This window comes from Saccopteryx bilineata, chromosome 2 (genome assembly GCF_036850765.1).
Source record: "Saccopteryx bilineata isolate mSacBil1 chromosome 2, mSacBil1_pri_phased_curated, whole genome shotgun sequence".
Classification (NCBI taxonomy): Eukaryota; Metazoa; Chordata; class Mammalia; order Chiroptera; family Emballonuridae; genus Saccopteryx; species Saccopteryx bilineata.
Window position 1 is genome coordinate 272,138,869 of NC_089491.1, and position 26,899 is coordinate 272,165,767.

The window sequence follows — 26,899 nt, forward strand, 5'->3', positions numbered from 1 at the left end:
GCAGGGCCGGGCGACAGGGCTGGGGGGGGTAGGTTGGGGGAGGCAGGGGCTGGCGGGGCTGAAGGGGCAGGGGTCAGGGGGGCAGGGGCTGGGAGGGAGGGCAGGGGCTGGGATAGGCACCAGTGCTTCACAGAGAACCGCTAAAGGAATAAGTGATTCTTATTTTTAGATACAAAAATATCTACAGATGAAATGATAGGCTAGCTAGGACGTACTTCATATTAATCCATGATGGGGTGCAGGCTGAGAGGGGGCAGTGCAGAAGCAGCCCGATGGCTTTCGGAGCCGGTACGTGGGGGCCCCCTGTGCTGCTCTGCTCACCCTGCCTCTGTGTGTGGTTGAAATCTTTCATAATACAAGGCTGAATAAAAGGGAAGATTACTTTGAAGAAAACTATTAAGAAAATAATATTACAGTGAAGGTAATATACAAACAATCATTGTCTCAAAGAGCTTATCTATCCATAAAACTTCTATAAATATTAAACACGGGTAATTTGCTTTTTTTGTTTGTTTTTGTTTTGTTTTGTTTTGTTTGTATTTTTTCTGAAGCTGGAAACGGGGAGAGACAGTCAGACAGACTCCCGCATGCCCCCGACCGGGATCCACCCGGCACGCCCACCAGGGGGGTGACACTCTGCCCACCAGGGGGCGATGCTCTGCCCCTCCGGGGCGTCGCTCTGTTGCAACCAGAGCCACTCTAGCGCCTGGGGCAGAGGCCAAGGAGCCATCCCCAGCACCCGGGCCATCTTTGCTCCAGTGGAGTCTCGGCTGCGGGAGGGGAAGAGAGAGACAGAGAGGAAGGAGAGGGGGAGGGGTGGAGAAGCGGATGGGCGCTTCTCCTGAATCGAACCCGGGACTTCTGAACGCCAGGCAGACGCTCTACCACTGAGCCAACTGGACAGGGCCGGGTAATTTGCTTTTAAACTATCATTTAGCCATGAAAAATACTAGGTTATGTGAGAGGAAGGATGTGCGGAAGTTCGAAGTTATTACATACACAACCCCTGCTTTTGTAGGCTCAGTAATACCACTTAAATAAGTTTTCAGGAAGGAATAGCAATTTCCTCCTCTGCTTTGTTCCCTGCTGTCCCCACCACCCGGGCACGCTGGCAGGTACCCAGAAGCTGTGTGCTGGATGGACAACTGTCAGCTGGAGGGAAGCCCCTGCCATCCCCAGGGCCTGGGCGAGCTGGACTGGAGTCTTAGAATGGACTCTGCTGGACTCGTCTGATCAAGCCAGAGCCCAAACCCATGCCTTCCTCACTGACTCCCCAGTGAGGCTTTGGGCTGGTTCACATCTGGGCTATTTCAGTCTCTTCTCCAAGCAAATGCTTTGAGGTCCAAAACAGCAGCTCCACCTTGACAGCACAACACACACAACACACACTCACTCCCGCATCTGAGGAGTCTAGTCTGGCCGTCTACACACACACACACAGGCTGCTGCCGCCGAACGTGGACACGGGGGTGGGGAGAAGGAAGAGGATTTAGTGAGTTCAGGAATTTCGGTGGACAAGATCTCTCAGAGAAGAAAGGAGGGTGGCGTGGACCCTGGGAAGTGCTGCACAGATCCCATTTTCAGGCCCGGCCTTGTCGCCAGCTTCTGGGGGTGTGGTCGGCAGGCAGCCCCCTGCTGTTGGCCCCTTCAGGGGTCACTGCAGCAGAGCCACCTTTGGCCAAGGTCACACCCCCTTCTCAGGATGGACCGCCCCCACTGACAGACATGGGAATATCACAGACCAGCTATCTGGTCCACTTGGGACAGATGCGAAGAGCCACCCAGCCCCAGAGCTCCCCCTGGGGGCGGTCGGCCCAGGCCCCCAGCAGGGCTCACTGCCCCTCCAGCCCTCTCCAGCCTCCAGGCCCGCTTTCCCACGGGCGTCTGGGGGCCCGGCCTCACACACAAGGCGCACACCACCCCGCACTCACAGCCAGCTGCCCGGGAAGCCGGACCATGAGCGGGGGCGCTCATTTACCGCCCGTTCTTAGAAAAGACCCAGGAAGACAGCAGGCCTCGGACACTGGCTTGCGTTTATATGAGTTACGTAAGGAAATAAATATAAACACATTCACATCCTAAAAACATGCACACATAGGTCTCATTGTCCTTTACCAAGAATGCTGCTGATGGTGTGGCTGCTGGGCAGGGGAACAGCAACTGGATGAGCCATTCACTCCACGTGAAGTAGCTCTCCATACAGTGCGTGCGCGCACACACACAGACACACATCCCTCAGCCATCCACTTCTACTCCTGGGTGCTGAAGAGACTGCAGCTGCTCTTCCCAGAAGGCTGTGGGCATGGTCGGGGCAGTTAAAAAGCATCCTCGCCTGACCAGGCGGTGGCGCAGTGGATAGAGCGTCAGACTGGGATGCGGAGGACCCAGGTTCGAGACCCCTAGGTTGCCAGATTGAGCGCGGGTTCTTCTGGTTTGAGCAAAAGCTCACCAGCTTGGACTCAAGGTCTCTGGCTAGAGCAAGGGGTTATTCGGTCTGCTGAAGGCCCATGGTCAAGGTACATATGAGAAATCAATCAATGAACAACTAAGGTGTCACAACGAAAAACTGATGATTGATGCTTCTCATCTCTCTCCCTTCCTGTCTGTCTGTCTCTGACTCTCTCTCTGTCCCTGTAAAAAAAAAAAAAAAAAAAAAAGCATCCTCTGCGCGGCCGCACACGCCCTCAGCCGGGCAGAAGCAAGCTGAGCAACCCGCATGCCATGGCTGAGACACCCTGGCGGTCACTGACGGGCCGAACCACATCTCAGTGTGAGGATGGCCTTGCTACAGATCTCCTCTAAAGCTAGAGAGGTTGAGAGGACTGTGGAGAAGCCTACAGGGACGTCTCAGATGGGACACTTACGATATGAGAGAGAGAAGATGTAGGAAGAGAAAGACCTTCAGCAGCTAAACTTGTACCTTGGCCCATTTCCTGAAGGCAATGCTTGCAAACGTCTTATTGGGTGAAAGGAAGATTCCCGCAGAACCCAAACAAATCCGAGTTTTTGGCTTCAGCAATTTCTCAATTGTAGATTAAATTGTTATTTTAAAAGAATAATCACTCTATTAATGATACATGCTCTGCCCTGGCCAGATATCTTGGTTGGTTCGAGTGTCGTCCTGAAGTGCAGAGGTAGCGGGTTCGATCCCTGGACAGGGCACATACAGGAGCAGATCAATGTTCCTGTCTCTCTCTCCCTCCCCCTTCCTCTCTTGCTAAAATCAATAAGTTAAAAAAAATTTTTTAAAGAATCATTTTTAGGAATTTTAGCAAGACAGACTCCTGAGATGGCAGAAGATGGTGTCTAGCCTCAAAGGTTTTTCCTGGACTTCTCCCCCAGGATAAGTTTCTCCAAAGTGGATTGGACTCAAGGATGGGAAGAATTAGAGTGAAAATCCTCTGGACTTTGCTATTTGTTTTCCCTTCTCTTACCACTGTGAACACAGCGTCAGGGTCAAATCACAGTTTTGCTTTTCTTGGCTGTCTATTTTAAGGTTTACAGCATGAGGTGGACTGGCTTTGCAGGATTTTCCTGGAGACATTTTTTAAATTTTATTTTATTTTATTCTGTATTTTTCTGAAGCCGGAAACGGGGAGAGACAGTCAGACAGACTCCTGCATGTGTCCGACCGGGATTCACCCGGCACACCCACCAGGGGGTGATGCTCTGCCCACCAGGGGGCGATGCTCTGCCCCTCCAGGGCATCGCTCTGTTGCGACCAGAGCCACTCTAGCGCCTGGGGCAGAGGCCGAGGAGCCATCCCCAGCGCCCGGGCCATCTTTGCTCCAGTGGAGCCTCGGCTGCGGGAGGGGAAGAGAGAGACAGAGAGGAAGGAGAGGGGGAGGGGTGGAGAAGCGGATGGGCACTTCTCCTGTGTGCCCTGGCCGGGAATCGAACCCGGGACTTCTGCACGCCAGGCCGACGCTCTACCACTGAACCAACCGGCCAGGGCCCTGGAGACATTTTTTTAACAATCAAGAAAGTGTGCTCATTTCATCAGATATTAAGAGAAATATCTGCCCTCTCTGCCCAGAAGTCCCCTGAGCCCCAGATTAAAATTTTGGTAGCTGATGATCACCATTTCTCCAAGATAAAACAGGACAAGTTAAAAATAGCATTCCCTTTCTAAACATTCAGGTGTGGGAATTCAGGCTTATTTAAAAGGGAGGCATTCATTCATGCATCAATTGAGAGGCTAACCCCAGTTTTTTGTCTACTACATGTGTTATAACCTCGTCAGGAAGGACTGGGTATGAAATACAGTTACTGAGCCTCTAATCCCTGCCTCGTTCCTCACAGGCAAACTGTAACCTTGTTCTGCAAATAACCAGGGGGAAAATCAGCACTGTTCCCATAGTGACAGCTGAGAGGAGCTGTAATCCTTACAACAGGGAATACGCGTGAGGTTGGGAAGGATAAATCAGACATTTCCAAGGTGATTACCTCAGGTGACTATCAGAACAGAGCTCACGTTATTGGGATTATTTTTAGTATTCTCTATGAGGAGAAATAGTGCTCTGAATGGTTTCCATTCATCTTGAAGTTATGCCATGACGTCTGAATTCACACTGTATGCATACGCCATTCACACATAGCAAAACCCACTCATTGGAAGACCGGGGTTTTGGCAACACATATGTCTATATATATAAATATTAGATCTACATCACAAGAAGAACTATCTGTGCTCTTTCTCAGTGATCAATATTGTTAACGATTTCTAGCATCGAAGCCTCTGAATACTTGAGTTCACATCCATTTGTGTGTGTGTGTCTCTCTCTCCCGAGTAAAGCATAGAAAACTGCAAAGGGCGTAACAACCCCATCCCTTAAGGGAAGTTAGTGTCTTAGTTGTTCCTTTGTAGGTGCTATTTTCTAACACCCTTTTTAAAGTCACTGATTTTCAAATGTTTAGTCACAAAGCCTTTTCAAAAGGAAGTTAATCCAGATCTTGATACAGAAAAGAGAAAGAGCTGAAAGTCGGACAGGAGACCTGAGAACTTCTGCCCAAGCACCATGATGCTTCCTTCCGAACCCTGTCTGGGCCTGGGTGACGGAAACAAAAACGGAACCAACCATCCGGGGACAGGCTGACCTCTGGGTGTCCCTCTCATTTATGGAATCCACTCTCTCTTCCAGAGAAGTTCATCCCAATGAGATAAAGAAGCTGGGACCATCCCTTGCACGTCCTTACAAACACACGGACCTTGGGGCACCCCGGCGGTCAGACGCTCAGGCCTGTGCCAGGGAGGAAGCCATCTCTGGTCAGAGGGCTCCCACTTGCATGTGCTCCGACCTCTCCCACACCGATCAAAAGAGACGCAGCCACCCTCTCAGGCCCCCTACCCTGACTCTGCCAGGCCCGGGTCAGAGGAGGACCGACAGCTCCTGACACCACTGGCTGAATGGGGGTGAGTAAATCACTCTCTTCTTTGTGTCCCTGCCCCTCCTTTTACAAGTGGGGAGGACAGTGCCATTTCCTGGAATGACTGAGATGACAGCTGTCACTGGTAAGTGCCTGTCACAGAGCAGGACCCAACAGAGAAGAGAGACTGGAGGCTAGAGAGATGTGGCACCCCTCTCGTGAAGTAAAAAACTTGTGGAGAGCTACAACGAGGACTTTAAGGTCAGAAACCAGCTTTGCAAAAGGGGCTCCCGGCAGACCGCTCGGGGCCCACGGGGCCCCTACAGCTCCCAGACTGCTCCGTCCCGTCCCGTCCTGGAGAGCAGGGTGTTTGCAGAGCATGCTAGGCGGGAAGTACTGCCCCCGACAGGCAGAGCAGGAAGCGCTACAGGTAAGATTCTCTTTGCAACATCATCTTGAGCTGCTGCCTTGAGATGAGATGAGATGAGACTAATAACCCAGCACTTTTGACCCAACTGATCAAGAATAAAGAGCAGAATAAGGCAGTTTTTCACATCAGTGTTCATTGTTGAACAAACTTGTCAGAGACCCATGTGATCTCACCACAGGAGCCTGTGGGCGGCTGGCGCACACCCCGGGTGTAGCACGCATTCTGTGTACCATGCACCTGTGCACACAAGGGCGCGCACGTGCACTGCTCCACTGAGCAAGGTCTGCAAAACTGTGTCTGATTTCGAGGAAAGCAGAGTTCTGTGTAAAAACAGCTGCCAACCCTCACACCAAAGCCACACTCCCAGACTCTGTTTCCTTAAAACCAATTTTGATGAAAGGGGAAGAAAAAAAATCTTAGAAAAAAAATAATTTTAAAATTCAAGCAGTAGTACGAAGAAGACACAGCCCCTCTCTGTTTAGATGCACTGCTGTAAGGCCAGCTGACGAAGATCTTAATTTCTACTTGCTTGCAAGTTCCCAGTGTCGGTCCTTTTTTTTTTTACCTGAGTCCTACCCTGGGCCCCAGAGCAGCAGCGCGCTGGGAAACAAGGAGAAGGGACTCAGGTAACATGAGTCCCACCTGGGAGCACCTGGACCAGCCGCACGGAGCTCCAGGCAGCACCCGGGCTGGGCCAGGCAGAGTGAGGAACGCCCACCCGCAGCCCACTGACCTTTTGATGACTGGTAACTTCGTCCCTGCTCCTCCCCAGCTCCTCGGCAAGTTTCACATTCTCCTCTTTCAGTGCTGAAAGCTGCTGGGACTTCTGAGCTGCTGCCTGCTTCAGGGTTTCTCTGCATGGACAGCGGGTGCAGGGTTACCATAGAAACAAGACAGGCAGGGAAACTGTGGGAGACGACCAACTCCACAGCACTGGCGAGAACAGATCTGGGTCACGTGCCCGACAGGCTCTATAATAACAGGAGCAGTGTTATCTCCCTGTGGGAGGGGCTAAATGACTTTCACCTGGAGGGGGGGAAGTGCCACTCATAATTATTATCTTTTTTAAAACTTAATGAACACTGCATCCAGCCTCCCACCATCCACATTTACCTTACTTCTAAACACTCCCCACACAAAATGCAAAGTTACTTTAAAATAAATGGCAAGTGAGATGGTTAGTGTTCCTCTTGTCTTTAGGACTTGAACCATTAGAAAATTATATATACTAAAACCTACTATGTAGACCAAGGGGTTTACTTTGTGGCTGATGCGCTCTGTTCTAACTGCGCAAGTCTGTCGTCTGGTTTTTTCCTGGCAGAAATCAAAATCTACTGGTCTCCTTTGTCGGTATCTGTCAGCATCAAGTGCCGGCACGGATCCCGGTATATTTTTTGGTCAACTAGAGGTGCAGTCAAAGGAAAGGCAGCTTTCTGGTTATGGATCAGGTGCTTTATTTGGACGATAGTTGCCCCACACTGCTAATTTGTAAATAAATATATAGTCGGCTAACCTATCTCATGGATGCCAGCATACGAAACATGAGCAGGGTAAGCTCATTAATTTGGCATCTTTCCAAGATAAAAAGCAATCCAGAATATACACTCCAAATTGTCACCCTTTACACGTAGACATCCAAAATATTTCATGTGATCCACCGGACTTCCGTTTCATGCTAAAGCAGGGTGATGCTCTATAAGTTTGAGTCTGTGTGCTGGCTGTACCCCACTGAGTGAGCTGTCCTCTGTGGCTGAGCCCTGAGTCCAGTCATCTGTGTATGAATCCATCTGCTGACGCATGAGCACATCTATTTTTAACTTCAATCATCTAAGGGATGGTGTTGCCTGGGTGGCACCTCAGTTCTCTTAATTTCTCATTCTCCATCCACCTATCTGATGCACACTGGGCTGACCTCATGAAGATTTAGGACAATAGATCTACCAAACAATTCTCTTAGCACATTAGACATGGCATTTTACAGAGATGCTTAGTTAGTAAGTGAAGAAAAAATGACATAGAGGAATTTTAGCCTCAGGTAATGAGTCATTCAAAACCTGGGAGGCTTGATTTTAACTGTGGATCAAAATAAACACACATATGTGACAGATGAAGTTCGTCTTCTAACACCCATTACTTCTTGACAAAACAGAAGATTTTGCTCCTGATGAAAAATCATAAGCCAAGCCTTTTGTTCTTGGGTGGTCATCTCAGTGCCTTTCTCAGGGGACGTCTGGTCCCAGTATTTGTGTGGCCTATGAGTGACATTTATGATCCTGCTCCTTCTCTATTAAAGATTTTCATCTTTTGCCTAGCACATGGTGGTGCAGTGGATAGAGTGTGACCTGGAACGCTGAGGTTCCAGGTTTAAAACCCTGAGGTCACCAGCTTCAGCATGGAATCATCAACTTAAACCCATGGTCGCTGGCTTGAGCCCAAGGTCACTGGCTTGAGCAAGGGGTTACTCGCTCTGCTGTAGCACCCCGGTCAAGGCATATATCAGAAAGCAGTCAAAGAACAACTAAGGTGCCACAACAAAGAATTGATGCTTCTCATCTTTCTCCTTTCCTCTGTCTCTGTCTCTCTCTCTCAAAAAAAAAAAAAAAGATTTTCATCTTTTAAAGCTTTTTAACTCCTTGGTGTCTATTAAGAGCCCACTCCAGGGAAAATTAAAACAAAGAGTCTAAGAAATATCCAAATGTCCTAAGTACTTGTCCAATGTTTTAAAATCTACAAAATGCTTTTATGTACAGTTTCTCATTTAACCCTCAAAGCCTAGAGAGGCTACCATTATTATTTGTATTTTGAAGATGAGAAAACGGAAGCTTGGGGAACTGAAAAGATTTGCCCCAGATCATAAAGTCAGTAAGTTGTAGAAGCAAGACGACTGGGCTTAAAGCTGGCAGACAGACACAATTCGAATACAGAAGCACCTTTTTCCTTTTGAGCGCAGTGGGCACATGCACTTCGTAGAGGAAGGAGGTGTTCTGCCCAACTCCTGGAAATACGCTAAGGGATAATTCTGAAAATATCTACAGATATACAGTGTGTCCGTAAAGTCCTGGTGCACTTTTGACCGGTCACAGGAAAGCAACAAAAGACAATAGAAATGTGAAATCTGTACCAAATAAAAGGAAAACCCTCCCAGTTTCTGTAGGATGATGTGGCAGCATGTGCGCAAGCGCAGATGATGACGTAACACCCTGTATATAGCGGAGCAGCCCACGGCCATGCCAGTCGAGATGTGGATGGTACAGAGGAAAGTTCAGTGTGTTCTGTGGCTCACTAAATTCGAATCCATGACCAAAATGCAACGTGAATATCAGCGCATTTATAACAAAGCGCCACCACATAGGAATAACATTACTCGGTGGGATAAGCCAGGGGTCCCCAAACTTTTTACACAGGGGGCCAGTTCATTGTCCCTCAGACCATTGGAAGGCCGGACTATAAAAAAAACTATGAATAAATCCCTATGCGCACTGCACATATCTTATTTTAAAGCAAAAAAATAAAACGGGAACAAATATAAGATTTAAAATAAAGAACAAGTAAATTTAAATCAACAAACTGACCAGTATTTCAATGGGAACTATGGGCCTGCTTTTGGCTAATGAGATGGTCAATGTCCGGTTCCATATTTTTCACTGCTAGCCGTAACAAGTGATATGACATGCTTCTGGAGCCATGACGCGTGCGTCCTGCATCACCGGAAGTAGTACTGTACGTGAGCGACGCTGCGCTTTGCGGTGCTGCCACATACAGTACCTCAGGAGCACAGGATATGGATGCATCCTGTGCTCCCCTCACTAACCACCAATGAAAGAGGTGCCCCTTCCAGAAGTGTGTCGGGGGCCAGATAAATGGCCTCAAGGGGCTGCATGCAGCCCGTGGGCCATAGTTTGGGGACCCCTGGGATAAGCAGTTGAAGGAAACCGGCAGTTTGGTGGAGAAACCCCGTTCTGGTAGGCCATCAGTCAGTGACGAGTCTTTTTTTTTTTTTTTAAGGAGAGGGGGAGGGGTGGAGAAGCAGATGGGTGCTTCTCTTGTGTGCCCTGGCCGGGAATCGAACTCGGGACTCCTGCATGCCAGGCCGACGCTCCACCACCGAGCCAGGGCCTCAGTGACGAGTCTGTAGAGGCTATGTGGGATAGCTACCTAAGGAGCCCTAAAAAATCTGTGTGTGAGCCCACATCGAACTACACTAAATAGGTATGAAACTGGGAGAGTTTTCCTTTTATTTGGTGCAGATTTCACATTTCTATTGTCTTTTGTTGCTTTTCTGTGACCGGTCAAAAGTGCACCATTACTTTACAGACACACTGTACTTCAACTATTTTTAAGGCTACCTTTCCTTCTACATGACAAGATACCATGAAACAGAAAAGAAGAATGTCCGTTACAAAATTGAAGCAAAATAAACAGTTAATGTTGAGTTGCTAACATGTGACTTATGGATTGATCCTAAAGCTATTTATTAACTGCTGTGCTAAACATATCCTAGATTTATCACTGTGCTAGGCCAGTAAAGACAAAAAAATTAGACTGCTTATGTCATTTCCCTTAGGATTCAATATTACACAGCGGAGAGAAACCATTTTATTCGTTTTCTCCATCTGAACGTAGGAGCTGGCTAACCCAGATCAAGTTAACTTGAGTCTAGTGAGCGGCCTTGAGGAAAAGGAACGTGTAGTTCTAAGTGCTGGCTTCCCAGTGCCATGGGTGACATTGTGTAGGAGACAATTCCTAGTAGACCCGTGTCTATTTTGGGGTCCCGCTCCCTCGAGGAGCAGCAGCCCCGTCGGGTGAGGGAGATGCCAGGGCAGGCAGGGCCCCCGTATACGCTAAGCCACAGAAAAACTTGCTCGCTCTCTAGCTTTCAGCCCTGATCAGCTAAGGAACAGGCAAATGACTGTTTTTTTTTTGGGGGGGGGGGGTTGTTTTGTGTTTGTTATTTTTTGAGAAGCACTGTTCCCATTACAAAGTACATTTGTATCACATGGTCTTTGGGATGTGGCCAAGTCTCGGGCAGGGAATAACATGTCTCTGGGGGCAGGGGCTCACTCAGGCTACCCTCCTGTCCCCCACCACCAGCTCCTGACATGTTACCGGGGTGGCCCCCACTGTCCTCCCTTCTGCTAAGAATCCCAGGCAAGTAAATGACACAAGACTTGAGTCTCTAAGGCAGCGGTTCTCAACCTGTGGGTCGCGACCCCGGCGGGGGTTGAACGACCAAAACACAGGGGTCGCCTAAAGCCATCGGAAATACATATTTTATTTTTTAAAAAATGTATTGTATAATAAATATGTATTTTCCGATGGCTTTAGGCGACCCCTGTGTTTTGGTCGTTCGACCCCGCCGGGTCGCAACCCACAGGTTGAGAACCACTGCTCTAAGGGCTCCCTGGCCAGAAAACACTTAAGAATCAAAAGCAGCCTAGGTCTGTCCACCCTATAGTCTGGCTGCTCAGACTACTCCCCTCAGGGGTCTAAGCCAGAGATACAGCTCCAGGGAAGACAGCGGGCCAAGCCAGAAAGGCAGTGGCAGGGGCCACAGGCTTTTGCTCCTGATTCTCTGCTCCCAAAGACACAAGGCTAAGATTTTATTGTTCAGTGGGATCATTCAAGGAAGGGGGCACAGAAACAACTGATCTCTTAGCATGATAGAATGGCTTAGTAAGAACTCCAAGCACTTAAATATGTACTATGTAGGCCTGACCTGTGGTGGCGCAGTGGATAAAGTGTTGACCTGGAAATACCGAGGTTGCCGGTTCAAAACCCTGGGCTTGCCTGGTCAAGGCACATATGGGAGTTGAGGCTTCCTGCTCCTCCCCCTTCTCTCTCTCTCCCTCTCTCTCTCTCTCCTCTCTAAAAAAAAAAGAAAAAAAAAAAGTACTATGTAGATCAGTGGTAGTCAACCTTGTCCCTACCGCCCACTAGTGGACGTTCCAGCTTTCATGGTGGGCGGTAGCAGAGCAACCAAAGTATAAATAAAAAGATAGATTTAACTAAAGTAAGTTGTTTTATAAAGATTTATTCTGCCAAACAGCAAAAATCCGACATAAAGTACTTGGTAAGTAATTATTATTATATGCTTTAACTTGCTGTAACTCTGCTTTATAAACTTTATAAAGTAAAGTTACTTCCCTACTTTATAAATCACCATTACTGTGGAACCAGTGGGCGGCTAGAAAATTTTACTACTAACAGAGATACAAAAGTGGGCGGTAGGTATAAAAAGGTTGACTACCCCTGATGCAGATCAATGTAATGACCACAAAAAGAGACTCCAAAGTCATGAAGTAGGAAAGAGGAATTTCATCAGATCCCCTAGCTCTCCTGGCCCAGCCCGCTGGGGCCCTGCCCCTCCGTGACCTTGGGCAGCCCAGAGGGTTCAGAGGGCCCAGAGGCCAGATTGCGGTGGGTGGGGAGCTGGCCCAGGAGTCTTCCCCTGAGGCTCAGACCCTCCCTCACCAGCTGCTTGTGCGACATCAATGAACTCAAGTTAAACTCGGTGCTCCAAGCGCTCCAGGTTAGCCTCACTACCATGTCGGTGGGGCGGGGGGGTGGGGACTCTGAGCTGTACTGACCCACCCTCTCCACACTGACCCTGAGTTCATGTTCCCCATCATGGTGACCAGTGTCTGTGTCACTGGCTGTAGCAAGCCAAGGAGTTTAAGCCTCTCTGAACAGCCATCACCACAACTGCAAATTTGCGAATCTGCGTCCACAGAACTGCTGGGAACTGCCCGAACGGCATCAGGAGAAGTACCACGGAAACCAAGACCGAGGCAGGGAACAGCCACCAGCACCGGAAACCTCAGCCGAGAGGACTCCCAGGGGTTTTTAAGAACTCTCTGAAGAACCAGACATGTGCTACCAGTTTGATTCCCGTGTGAGCAGCAAGTAGTGCTGAGGACCGTAACTTTGAGCTGCAGTTCAGAATCCCATCTATTTGTTTGATCAGAACTGCACATAAATCATATAAACCCTGGAGGGGCAGGGACCACACAGCATTCAGCTCTGTATCATTCTTCTTTTTTTTTTAATTTATTTTTAGAGAGAAGAGAGAGAGGAGAGAGAGAGAAGGGGGGAGGAGCTGGAAGCATCAACTCCCATATGTGCCTTGACCAGGCAAGCCCAGGGTTTCGAACCGGCAACCTCGGTATTTCCAGGTCAACACTTTATCCACTGCGCCACCACAGGTCAGGCCAGCTCTGTATCATTCTTGGCTTACCTGTACCTCGCCTGAAGGAAACAACACTCCAATGTTCGCCAGAATCACCAGCTTAAAGTTTTTAGTTTCGCAGAGCAGATACAGCATAGTTCTCAGAACAGAAAAGCAAAATGAAATCCACGTCCGAGCTGTCCTTAAAAATACCAGCAAAATAACCACCTGCACAGCGATGCAAACCAAACCAAGATGGCGGTGCTGACAAAGGACAAATGGGCAGCTGCTCGCCTTGCGTTGAAGTTGAACCAACAATGTACCGGGTAACTCTCAATTAGAAAAAAATCTTGCAATATTCTGCCCATTTAATTTCCACGCCAAGAGACTGGATGACTCTTAAAAAATCAAGATTAGCCTGACCTGTGGTGGTGCAGTGGATAAAGCGTCGACCTGGAAATGCTGAGGTCGCCGGTTCAAAACCCTGGGCTTGCCTGGTCAAGGCACATATGGGAGTTGATGCTTCCAGCTCCTCCCCCCTTCTCTCTCTCTCTCTCTCTCTCTCTCTCTCCCTCTCTCCTCTCTAAAAAATGAATAAAAAAAAATCAAGATTATTCATAATCTCAGTAATGCTAGGTTTTGGGGTTTTTTTTTTCACTTCTAGAAAGGGTTTTGAGGGATTTATTAATAACGGGGGTTTGATGTTACCAAATGGCTATCATGTGATCATACAACTTTACAAAATTGTGATTCCACTTGTATTTTCTTTCTTTAGCATGTGAGAGACAGAGACAGACAGGCAGTAAGGGAGAGAAATGAGAAGCATCAACTCATAGTTGTGTCACCTTAGTTGTCTATTGATTGCTTTCACATATGTGCCTTGATGGGGAGGACTCAGCAGAGCTAGCGACCCTGGGGTCATGTTTGTGATCCCACGCTCAAGTTGAATGAGCCAGTGCTCAAGCCAGCGACCTCAGGGTTTTAAACCTGGGCCCTCCGTGTTCCAGACCGATGCTCTATCCACTACACCACTGCCTGGTCAGGCCCGCTTGCATTTTCATAAGCCTTTCCAAAGGCACATGTGAAGCCCAAACGTCCTAACCATCCGCCAGCACACCCTGTGTGATCCTCCCCATACCCAGAGTTCTGACCTAGAGCACTGGCCGCACACAGGGGCTGCCGCTCAGGTGCGGTTGCAGTTAGGGGACCGTTGTCATTTCATGTACTCACAAGCATTTTTTAAAAAATAATTAGCACTAATTTCACTTCAGCGATTTGGGGTAAGTGCTCAGCCTCCCCCTTTTCCCCCCCTCGGGGGACAGACTCACATCTCCTTCCGGAACTGCTCCATCCTGTGGTTATCCGCCGTCAGGAGCTCCTTCGACTTGTTCAGCTCCTCCACATTTCTCAGGTTGTCCTCTTTGAGCGTATCCAACTTAAAGACCAAGAGAGAAAAACGTGGTGGAATTACTTCACTCTCCAGCACAGCTGAATACAGACAGATGATTTATGAAAACGTACATTAAAAAAAATAGGTGAAATCAGTCGCTTGTAAAAAATAATAAGTAAATAAATTAAGTCCGCTGGGTGGAGAGGTTACAACTAAACGAGTCTGTCACAAACTGCAAACCCCTCCTTCCCTTTTAATGGACACTTCCTGCACACCTGGCCCAAGGGTCAGGCTAAACTGCTCCATAAGTTAAAACAAGAGCTTCCTTTCCCCTTGTGCATAATTACCAATATTTATCATTGAATTTGCTAGTCAGGTATGAACCAACCATAAAAAGAAAAACAAGAAATAAATTGCAAAGACATGATACCAATAAGTGTCGTTCTTTGTAACGAAGTGAAACCCCTTTCCCTCCTCATAAATTAGCAATTTAGGGTATATTTTTCAATACCAGTCCCAAATGTACATCGTCCTTATTTTAAAATTATTTGAATCAAAATGTGCATCAATGGGGAAAATTTTTAGTTATCCATCTGAAAGGGAAAGAGCCATTCAGTGAGGCCAAGCGGCCCTCACACACAGCCCCATCGCCTGCCACGGGGCACGCGGCCGACCAAGGGCCTACCTGGCCCCTGGCAAGAAACCCAGACGTGTCCCAGCAGTAACTGGGGATGGGGCCGGCCACAGTCCCTGGCAGGAGCTAGGGTCCAATATGTGGCGCCCCCATCGAGGACGGGAGCTCGCTATGGGCCACCTGTCACCCCAGCTGTGCTCTGGTGCCACGCTGGCTTTCTGGGAAGTGTGCAGTCACCTCCCCCAGCCAGAGATACTTTCGCTATGACACATGTCACCAGTCGGGAAGGAGTCCTAAAAAATGTCTTGCTAGTTTTGACAACACCATCTTCCATTTAATGCCCTTTAATGTTCCAGGTTCACAGAACAAGGAAAACAAAATATCACAGTGGGTCCAAAGAAATGATTCACCCAGACCTGTATTCAGGCTGTTATAACAAAGACACCGGGGGTATATTATGGAAGCACCCAATTCTCCCGGCTCTATCCTCAGGGGTTGGAGACATTCCCTAAAATATTCTCATTTACTTTGGCTTCTAATTTTGATTATTGTCAATGATTTTTTTAATGCTTTTATATTTTTAGCTCAAGTCTTCTCTGAAGACTGTCAGTTCTATGAATATATTCCCTCCTATGTCATTTTATTTACCCTATAATTATCTCAACATGTTCGTGTCTTTCACAGGTTTCCATCTTGGACCTTCAGCAAGGTTCTTTATTGCAGGTATTCAGTCTGGCTGTCCCTTCCCTCGCTTTACTTAATCTCCTACCTGTGTTATCACTTTAAAAAGCACCCAAAGTTCGCCCTGGCCGGTTGGCTCAGCGGTAGAGCGTCGGCCTAGCGTGCGGAGGACCCGGGTTCGATTCCCGGCCAGGGCACACAGGAGAAGCGCCCATTTGCTTCTCCACCCCTCCACCGCACCTTCCTCTCTGTCTCTCTCTTCCCCTCCCGCAGCCAAGGCTCCATTGGAGCAAAGATGGCCCGGGCGCTGGGGATGGCTCTGTGGCCTCTGCCCCAGGCGCTAGAGTGGCTCTGGTGGCAACATGGTGACGCCCAGGATGGGCAGAGCATCCCCCCCTGGTGGGCAGAGCGTCGCCCCCGGTGGGCGTGCCGGGTGGTTCCCGGTCGGGCGCATGCGGGAGTCTGTCTGACTGTCTCTCCCTGTTTCCAGCTTCAGAAAAATGAAAAAATAAATAAATAAAAAGCACCCAAAGTTCTATAGAACATCATGTACTATAACTATTTTGGTGATTCAATCTGCTTAGGATTTAGGTGACATCTTTCCAAAGATGGAAAGGAGTGGAGTTGGGAGGGTGCAAGAAGGAACTCAAAGAAGGGTGTAAAGAATGAGAATTGCGGCCTGACCTGTGGTGGCGCAGTGGATAAAGCGTCGACCTGGAAATGCTGAGGTCGCCAGTTCGAAACCCTGGGCTTGCCTGGTCAAGGCACATATGGGAGTTGATGCTTCCAGCTCCTCCCCCCTGTCTCTCTCCTCTCTCTCTCTCTCTCTCTCCCTCTCTCTCTCTCTCCTCTCTAAAATGAATAAATAAAATAAAAATTAAAAAATTAAAAAAAATATTTAAAAAAAAATAAAATAAAATAAAAAAGAATGAGAATTGCTAGTTTTGGATGGGATCAAAATTATCTTGATGCCACAAATTTGTTCAAGACCCAGAAGTGACTCATTCAAGATGACACAATTGGGAACCAGTACTGAATTAGGCCAACAAATGTCTATGCCAAACTCAAAGCTGAGGAATAAAATTTTGTGGCTCCAAGTTGGCAGGGAGTTGAGAAAGAAAAATGTATGTGATCTAAGATAAAAGCTACAGCCCTGGTCGGTTGGCTCAGTGGTAGAGTGTCGACCTGGCGTGCAGGAGTCTCGGGTTCGATTCCCGGCCAGGGGACACAGGACAAGCGCCCATCTGCTTCTCCATCCCTCCCCCTCTCCTTCCTCTCTGTCTCTCTCTTCCCCTCCTGCAGCCAAGGCTCCATTGGAGCAAAGTTGGCCCAGGCACTGAGGATGGCTCTATGGCCTCTGCCTCAGGCGCTAGAATGGCTCTGGTTGCAACAGAGCAACACCCCAGATGGGCAGAGCATCGCCCCCTGGTGGGCATGCTGGGTGGATCCCGGTCGGGCGTATGCGGGAGTCTGTCTGACTGCCTCCCTGTTTCCAACTTCAGAAAAATACCAAAAAAAAAAAAAAATAAAAAGCTACAACTAGAGAATGTTATCAGCCTCTCCCCTCACGTGTTCTATCACTGAACAATTACCATAGAAAGCCATGCCATTAGGGTTTCCCCCTCATTTTTAAAAGGTTGATTCTACTAAATAAGTAATGAAGTCATACAGTTTATTTAATACCCTCATTGTTCTGATGTATATACATGCAACTCCACTAACATCGATCAAACCTGTATGAGGCCAAACTTCAAAAAATAAGACAATCATCCCGAGTTAGTGATCACACATCCCATGAAGCTGATAAGCTGTCCTTTGTACAAAAAGCCACTGAAATCTGATTACTTCATTCTGTAGCTTTTCATTTGTTTGCCTGGTATCCTCCAAGGAGGCCAGAGTCTCGGTCTTCTCTTTGGTCATCTGCTCCATTATCTGCAGGGCATCTTCTGCCGTCTGTGCAGCCTGAATACAAGAGAGCACGGTGAGAAACGTGGGCAGCTTTGCTCCCTGAACCACCACCCCTCCACCCCCCCAGGTCTGCACGGTCCAGGATCCACACAGAGAGGACGGGCAGGCCTGACGTCAGCACAGACGGACTGAGCCGTGACCCATCTCTACTCCCAAGTAGAACAAACACAGCCTTTCCAGGCCATCTTTTGAATAAGCCAATTGTCGGGTGCAGTCTGCAAATCTCAGACCCCTCTTAGCCTGCAACTCCCAGTGCCAGTTCCAAGTGACACTGACAAGTCGTGCTGGTCGCCTTGGCTACATCTGGGAGAAAACATTCAGGTATGATGAAGAGTAACATCCTCATATGGCTGGGCTTTTCCTCTTAATTGTAGGTACTGCTACACGTTTCAGATGCTAGTCTTACTATCTCCAATTTGGGGCTTTTGAAATTGCTCAGAATTTAGGCTGGGAATTTTTCAAGTGGAAATAAAAATTATTTGGGCAAGTGTTTAATGAGAAGCACTGAATGGAAAAATCTAGGAGAAGCTAAGGGTAAATGAATATAAACATGGCTGTGAATAAAAAAGATAACATCAACATGGAAACAAATCCTTGGCGGAAAACCTATTTTAAAAAAAATCATAAAACAAAATGAAAATCTTTACAGGCACTTGCTTACAACCTCACGAGGTCTAATACAGCTCACAGGAGTTCTGCGTTGTGCCCCTCCCCATGACCAGCCATGGAGGTTTCGCTGGAATCTTCCAATGCCAAACCGACAGACACAATGAAACAGTTCAAAGCCAAACAGAAGACACTCTGTGTTTCAACATGTGCCCATTTTACTATGGTAGGTAAGCCTTTAAGAACCACATCTGTTTCAAGAAAATTTCCCCTTAAATTAAAAAAATAATATCCTTGTTATTCACAGTTTGCAATGTTTTCTAATGAAAAGAGAGAGAGAGAAAGAAAGAGACTACTGTAATTAGATATTTAGTAAAAACCTGTCCTTCCAGGTGGCAACAGACAAGCTGGAGACAGACAAGCGGCTGACTACACGGGGATGACTTCCATCTAGGGACAGGTACACAGGTCCCTCGGCTTCTAATGGGTTAGTGCACAGTGTTAGTAGTCGGGCACTCAATGCTGGAACCTCCCACTTTACCGTGAGTGAGTGAAGACTCTCGAGCTCCCTAATCTTAAGACTGAGCTTGCTCTTGTCTTTCCTCAAAATACGGTTTTCACTTTGGGACTCGAGGAGATTGGCTGAAATATGGCTGTTAGTCTTGGCCAGCTGGCTGATCTCCTTCTGGAGGACAAAGTAGCTCTCTGCCAGCTTCTCCTTCTCCTTCAGGAGTACGTCCTTTCTCTGCGCCATCTCCCGCTTCTCCGCCAGCAGGCCCTCGTTGTCCTGCACCGCCTTGGCGCACTCGGCCAGGGCGGCCTCGTGGTCCAGCCGCAGGTCGCCCAGGATCTTGGTCAGGTCGCTGTGCAGCTCCTGCAGCTCGGACTTGGACTTGGACAAGGCAGCAAAGTCGCTCCTCAGAGTATCGATGTCGGCTGCCAGCCGCGCCGTCTCTGCCGCCAGGAACTCCTTTTCCTGAACGATCTCCGCCACCCTTTGCTCTGACTCGGTCTTCTCCTGGACTAGAGCCGAGTTTTCGGACTGGAGCTCCTGGGTGCCTGCCCGCAGCTCTCCCAGCTCCTGTTCCAGCAGCACCATGTGGCTGCGGAGCTGGCTGCGCTCAGACAGGGCCGCCTCGCTCTCCTGGGCCCTGGCCTCCCTCTCCAGGACGAGGGACCGCCGCGCTGCCTGGACCTCAGCGCGCAGCTTGTCCTCCTCGGAGTGGCAGGTCTGCAGCTCAGCACGCAGCATCCGGCACTCCTCCTGCAGGCTTACCTGGTCCTGGCATACATCCTCGTGCTCCCGCTCCAGGCGCTGCCGAGCTCCCTGGGCCTCCTGCAGCAGCAGAGACAGCTCACACCTGCTGGCTGCTAGCGCTTGGTTTTCTTCACTCCTCTCCTGCAGCTCTTTCTTCAGAGCATCGAGATTCCCGAGCAGTTTCATCTTCTCCTGAGCGAGAACCCTCCGGCTTGCCAACTCCTGCTCGTACTTCCTTTTCAGCTCCCCCAGGGCATCGATGGAACTCTCCCTTTCTGCTAGCAGATCTCTGTTCTGCATTTCCAGCGCAGACTTTTCTTTTAGGAGACTGTCCAGCTGCTTCTTGATCTTGGAGATTTTCTGACACGCCGCCTCCTTCTCGGAGGTCAGGGCCACGATCCTGTCGTTCAGGCCCCTCTCCACGCGGGCCGCCTGCAGCTGTGTGGCCTCCACCTGGGTGGTCCGCAGGGCCCCGCTGCTGTCCCCCAGCTGTGCGCGGAGCCCACTGGTTGTGCTGCTTAGCAGCTGTTTGGTTTGCACTGCGGCCGCCAGGCCCACACTCAGCTCCTCCTGGTCCTGCAGCAGCGCCCACTTTTCCAGCTGAAGCTCCTTCTTGTTCTGAAGGAGGCTGTCTCTTTCGACCTTCAAGGCCAAGCATGTGCTTTCCAGACCTGACCGCTTCTCAGACGCCGACTTTTTCTCAGCAGTGAGGTCCCTGATGTCCTGCACCAGGGTTTTCTGGTCTCTGACCAGCTCCTCATAAGAGCTCTGCAGCTTCTGAACGACCTCATCCTTGTCTTTGGCCAGGGCAAGGTTGTCGGCGACGAGCTTCTGGACGTGACTTTCCAGGCGGTCTTTTTCTTCCCGGTTCTTCTGACACTCGGCCCCCAGGTGATCTCTGCTGACCTGCAGTTCTTCCACGAGAGCCTGCAGGGTAGCTCTGGAAGCCTGCAGAGAGTCATTGTCCGCACTGACCTTCAAGAGCTCTTCTCGAGCCACTCGGACTTCTCTCAGCAGCTCCTCCCTGTCCGCGGCCACTGCTTCCTTCTGGTGACACAGCTTCTCAGCATCCTGCTTCTCTCTGAGGGCTCGCTCCTTCTCTGCGGTCAGAGCTTCATTTATGGACCACAGTTTCTGCTGGTCTTCCTGAAGCAAAGTGAATTTGGCCTCCAAGTCTACGAGCTTGGATAAAAGCGAACCTTTCTCTAACTTTAAAGCATTTCCCTCCTGAATGAGAAGCTGCTTCTCTGATTTCAGACCCCTCAGCTCTTCTGATATTAGTTCAATTTCTTTTTTGGCTGACGTTAACAAATAAGTTAGCGACTACAGGAACAAAAGATAGAAAGAATGGGAACAAAATGAATCAAGCAGACAAATGCAAGCCCAAATAGCTTAATGTAACCTGAATCATAAGTTAATTATTATTATTATTATTATTTACAATAAATTCCACAGAAACTATCTGGGTAACAGGGGAAAGAATCCAGGTGAACAGAGCCCATAAAAGGATAACACAAGGCAGGTCTCGTCCTGCAAAGGGCTCATTCAGCTACTCATTTATTTTATCTTTGAAAGAATTTTTAAAATTATTCCTGATAGCTACCTACGAAGATAAAAATAATGGTGTGATTTTGACATCAGGGCATAAGATTCTTCCCTGCCATTCTAATTATCCAATCATTTCTAACGTAGAAAGGATACATAAAAGAATCTTTTTTTCTTTTTTTGTGTGTGACAGACAGAGAGAGGGACAGATAGGGACAGACAGACAGACAGGAAAGGGAGAGATAAGAAGCATCAATTCTTCGTTGCAGCACCTTAGTTGTTCATTGATTGCTTTTTCATATGTGCCTTGACCGTGGGGCTACAGCAAACCAAGTGACCCCTTGCTCAAGCCAGAGACATTGGGCTCAAGCTGGTGAGCTTTGTTCAAACCAGATGAGCCCATGCTCAAGCTGGAGACCTCAGGGTTTCAAACCTGGGTCCTCCGTGTCCCAGTCTGATGCTCTATCCACTGCGCCACTGCCCAGTCAGGCCATAAAAGAATCTTTAAAAATACAATCCAACACACACACACACACACACACATAAAAAAGGTGGATTAGAATGAGTGGAAAAAACTGTTGCTTTCTAACTCACTGTAGGACCTTACTTAATAATGGACAATCAATAGCCTGACACTGATTAGTCCCAATATTACATATAACATTAAAATTACAGGTCCTGGCCAGGTGGCTCAGTGCATAGAGCACTGTCCTAGTGGGCCAAGGTCATGGGTGTGATCCCCAGTCAGGGTACATACAAGAAGCAACCAATGAGTGTACAACTAAATGGAACAATTATGCAGAACGAATTGATGCTTTTCTCTCTCCCTTCCCCCTTTCTATCTCTCCTTTCCTCTCTCATTCTCTCTTAAATCAATGGAAAATTTTTAAAAAGTAAAAATACTACAGACTTAATTTGCTAAGCTTCAGCAACTAAAATAAACGTTTTTCTTAAAAAAAATGCATTGGTTTATAAAATAAAAATGTGACCCCAATGTCTGTAACAGCGCTGTCCAGCACTGTCTGCAAGGGTGTTAGTGTCCTTGGGCTGCACCATCCAATGTGGCAGCCACCAGCCCTGTGTGTGACTTGTGAGCACTTGAAACACAAGAAGTGTGATTACAGAGCTGATTTTATTAAAAATTTGACTACTTTATCATGGTAAGCGAAGTCAGGAAAAAGCTAAACATCACATGATTTCATTCATACGTGGGATATAAAACGGAAATTCACAGACACAGACAACAGTCTGCTGGTACCAGAGAGAAGGGTGGGGACGGGGCGGGGTGGGGTGGGATGGGGGCGGGGCCTGGGCAGGGCTAGTAAAGGTAAAGGAGGCCGAGTAATACGGTGACAGGAGATGCTCTGACTCTGGGTGGTGGGCACACTGTCCAATGTACACAGATTATGTATCATGGAATTGTACACTTGAAACTTATCTTAATAACCAACGTCACCCCAATAAATTTAATTTTAAAATATATATTAAAAAACCTGACTAATTTACATTTAAATGGCCTCATTAGGCTGGTGGCTACTATACTGGATAGCACCACTATAGATCAATGGTTCTCTAAACTAGGGGACACAGATGCTTCATGGACTCCACAGGCCTCCTGAAATTTCATATGAAACTTGCTGAGTGGATATATAAACGTTCCTAGGTAAAATATCTTAAGGTTTCATCACATTCTCCAAAAAGCCTGTGAGCCACTGCTGTTGACAAACACTGAAATCCACAGAAATCGAATATCCAGACAACTCTGGAAGGGAAGCAATTCTGCTATGTTAACCAAATGGCCCTCATAAAAAAAAATATTTTTTTTTGTATTTTTCTGAAGCTGGAAACGGGGAGGCAGTCAGACAGACTCCCGCATGCACCCGACCAGGATCCACCCGGCACGCGCACCAGGGGGCGATGCTCTGGCCATCTGGGGCGTCGCTCTGTCACGACCAGAGCCACTCTAGCGCCTGGGGCAGAGGCCAAGGAGCCATCCCCAGTGCCCGGGCCATCTTTTGCTCCAATGGAGCCTCGGCTGCGGGAGGGGAAGAGAGAGACAAAGAGGAAGGAGAGGGGGAGGGGTGGAGAAGCAGATGGGCACCTCTCCTATGTGCCCTGGCCGGGAATCGAACCCAGGACTCCCGCACGCCAGGCCGACGCTCTACCACCGAGCCAACCAGCCAGGGCAAAAAAATTTTTTTTTAAATAAAAATTACATATATATATATATGTATATGTATACACACACACATTAATATATTTATGTTAATGTGACTTGACACAAACTGCTAGAATGCGGAGGTCTGGGCAGGCTGTAACATTGTTAAGGGAAACCCTAAAAACAAGCCTGTCCAGACCAAGGGCATGCAGAGAGGAAGGTCCGGAAGTTACATGCAGTGTTAAGTGGCTTGTGGAAATGTTTCACAGGGAGAGGAAGAAGACCTGGTGGTCAGCATGCAGGGGACAGGAAATGCGGGCATCTTATATATGACATTATATGATGTCACGGTTCACTTAATGGGATCAGTTTCAGGTCCTACGTATGTCCTTTCTCTATCTCTTAGTAAACTCTCCTCCTAGTAACATTTCTTTGACACGTTAAAAATAAGCAAAGACAAAACTTTACTTTTCTTTGAACAAGTTCAATAGTAATAGAAATAGCTAAATACTAGTCGGAATTTGAACTTCATTAGCTTACCAGGGTCAAAAAAAATATCTGCTGGGGCAGAGATGCCAGCCATCCTGGCATCACAGAATTAAATGCAACACTTCCATTCTACTCAGTTGGGTAACGGTGTTTCCTCACGGTCCAGCCGGTGGACCCAGCTCCCTTGTCAATGAGCTCAGGGTGCTGTTCTGAGGACACACACAGGCGCTCTCTGGGGCCTTGCTTCTGAATTTCCCGGGAGGTCCGTTCCTCCCACTTTGGTCCTCCCCGCTGCCCTCCGTCGGCCTCTGCTCTGGCTTCTCTGCAGCAGGGCTCCCCTGACCAAGTAAGGAGGCAGCCAGACCACCATGGGGAGAGGAGCAAGCTTCCCTGGGGCCACAAGGAGAGGAGAGGAGCAAGCTTCCCTGGGCCACAGGGAGAGGAGCAAGCTTCCCCAGGCCACGGGGAGGGGAGAGGAACAAGCTTCCCCAGGCCACAGGGAGAGGAGCAAGCTTCCCCAGGCCACGGGGAGGGGAGAGGAGCAAGCTTCCCCACAACGAAGAGACTGTCACCAGCAGGCACAGAGAGCTTGGGCAACAGAAGACTCTTTGTGGCTGCTGGGGAAGAGCAGCAGGGGGTGACGGCTACACAGGACAGGACTTGCGAGGAGGGGGCAGCAGCGGGTACAGAACACGGGGAGCCACAGGGAACGCAATTTGCCATCTGGTCACACGATAATGATCGGACGGCGAACGCTTGTCAGTGCCACCAAGCTCTTCCATGGGCAGAGCGCCCTCCCCGCCAAGGAAGCACAGCCCGCGCGCACCGCACACTGACAGGACGTGAGCTTCTCCGCGACGCCATGCCACGCCACGCCACGCCACACCACGCCACGTACTCTGGCTTTGTCGGCCTGCTTTCTCAGTTCCACCATCTCCTGCGACAGGTCCTTGTTCTGCTCCTGGGCAGCCGTCAGCCTCTCCTCCGCGGCCAGTAGCAACCCCTGTAGCTTCTGTAGGGCCTCCGCATGCCTCGCCTTGCTCTCAGAGGTAGACTCCTCGTACCTGGCCTTCAGCTCCTGGCCCTGCTGGCGGCTCATTTCCACCTGCTTTTCCTGCAGGGACCCCGAGAGAAGGGATGAGCCCCGTGCCCCCCCCAGGGGCTGCCCCGCCCCTTGCCTCCCCACTCCCCCCACCCTACCCCCCGCCCACAGACAGCCCCATTTATTCCCTGCTCACCAGGTCCAGCAATTTCCCCAGCAATTCTTTCTTCTCCTCCTCATGCTTTTTAGTTGCTTCTTGCTGGCTCTGCTCAGCTTTGTGAGTTACTTCCCCAATACTTCTCTGAAGAGAGCTTACATTGTCATTGGCCTTTGTAAGTTTTAGCTGTAACTCTTCTACGTCTCTAGAACAGGTTCAATACAAGGGGTCAGCTTTTTCAAAAGAATTCTTTCAATTCCAGGGTTCTACTAAAAAGGTACTATTAATAATAACTATATTAATAGTTACAATTAGCATCTGTAATAAGCAACAACAGAAGACTTGACTTGCCCTGAAGAATAATTTTGATAACTATCATATAAATATTTATAAATGCATTATTTAAAGTAACAACTACTATAATTGTTAGGGTTATTTTATGGCAACAGATCTATAATGGAAAAAATGAAAAGTAAACATATTGGGCACTTACAAAATTTCAAAATTTTAGCAGGCTAAATGATCAAAAACTCATTCTACTGATGCTTCACAACATAAGATATAAAAACGGCAGTCAATAACTTGAAGTTCTTCCAGCATAAAAACCATGTGGTCGAACAAGAGGTACAGAAAACGTGGGACGCTGGCCTAAAGGACAGGCAGGGAGCCTGGCAGCACCTCTGGGCTTCCCACCTATAAAACACCTACAGAGGCCCTGGCTGGTTGGCTCAGTGGTAGAGCGTCGGCCTGGCGTGCGGAAGTCTCGGGTTCGATTCCCGGCCAGGGCACACAGGAGAGGCGCCCATCTGCTTCTCCACCCCCCCTCCTTCCTCTCTGTCTCTCTATTCCCCTCCCGCAGCCGAGGCTCCATTGGAGCAAAAGATGGCCCAGGCGCTGGGGATGGCTCCTTGGCCTCTGCCCCAGGCGCTAGAGTGGCTCTGGTCGCGACAGAGCGACGCCCCGGATGGGCAGAGCATCGCCCCCTGGTGGGCATGCTGGGTGGATCCCGGTCAGGCGCATGCAGGAGTCTGTCTGACTGCCTCCCAGTTTCCAGCTTCAGAAAAATACAAAAAAAAACAAAACAAAAAAACACCTACAGAAAGGAGGCTTCCCCAGGACCCAGGGCTACAGCCACTAGCTGCACCTGCCTCGCAGCGAGTCTGACCAGAGTCGCCCAACCAGGACCCCACTGCCAGGCACAACAGACACTGAGCTGTGCATGGTGTGTGGCCGGGTGTAACTTTGCCAAGTAGCAACACCTTTAGAATCAGAAGTCTAATGGTCCCCAAATGTCCTCTAAAAGTTTTTGCCTTGTAAAACATTTGATTTTTACACGGTGGCTATGAACAGGAGAAAAAAAAATCACACCAGACCTCAGGACAAAGACGAGAGCAGAGGTTAAGACTGCAGAAGTATCAGCAAGGAGGGAGTTCATGGGCGTGGTTAAGAGCAGCAAGGGCTCGGGGACCAGACCGCCTAGCAGTCTGAAACTCCTGGCAAGTTACTGAACCTCATTAAAGCCTCAGCATCTTTTTTCTTTCAAATGGGAACAATACACTCACCTCTAGGATGACTATGAGAATTAGAAAATACACTTTATTTTTTCTTTTAATTTTATTTATTCATTTTTAGAGAGGAGAGAGACAGAGAGGGAGAGAGAAGAGAGACAGAGAGAGAGAAGGGGGAGGAGCTGGAAGCATCAACTCCCATATGTGCCTTGACCAGGCAAGCCCAGGGTTTCAAACCGGCAACCTCAGCATTTCCAGGTCGACGCTTTATTCACTGTGCCACCACAGGTCAGGCTACACTTTCTATATAAAGCTGTTAACATAGTGCATAACACATAGTAAGCCCTTAATAAGTGTCACCTATCGTTACATTGAAACAGGTTAAAAATATTCTTAACTGCCTGTAAAAGATGTTACTGCCATTGGTCAATGTCTATCTTTCCTCAATCAATCAATAGAAAGTCTTGAGTTCCTTAGAGGTTAATAGTAGATTCAAGGGTA

The 26,899-nt window shown here is 48.6% G+C and overlaps 1 protein-coding gene across 6 annotated transcripts in view; it reads right to left on the bottom strand.

The window, feature by feature from the left end:
- CLIP1 (CAP-Gly domain containing linker protein 1) overlaps window positions 1-26,899 on the bottom strand; it is a 122,117-nt gene that overhangs the window by 15,633 nt on the left and 79,585 nt on the right. For 5 of the 6 annotated variants that reach the window (XM_066260665.1, XM_066260666.1, XM_066260669.1 and 2 more), the window contains 5 exons: window positions 24,930-25,095; window positions 24,590-24,805; window positions 17,513-17,629; window positions 14,291-14,397; window positions 6,531-6,651 (listed from right to left, as the gene is read on the bottom strand). In XM_066260665.1, the coding sequence (XP_066116762.1) occupies window positions 6,531-6,651; window positions 14,291-14,397; window positions 17,513-17,629; window positions 24,590-24,805; window positions 24,930-25,095 (727 nt within the window). Of the gene's footprint in view, window positions 1-6,530; window positions 6,652-14,290; window positions 14,398-17,512; window positions 17,630-18,782; window positions 20,823-24,589; window positions 24,806-24,929; window positions 25,096-26,899 lie in introns of all 6 variants that reach the window. The other variant, XM_066260670.1, reaches the window with a different exon arrangement.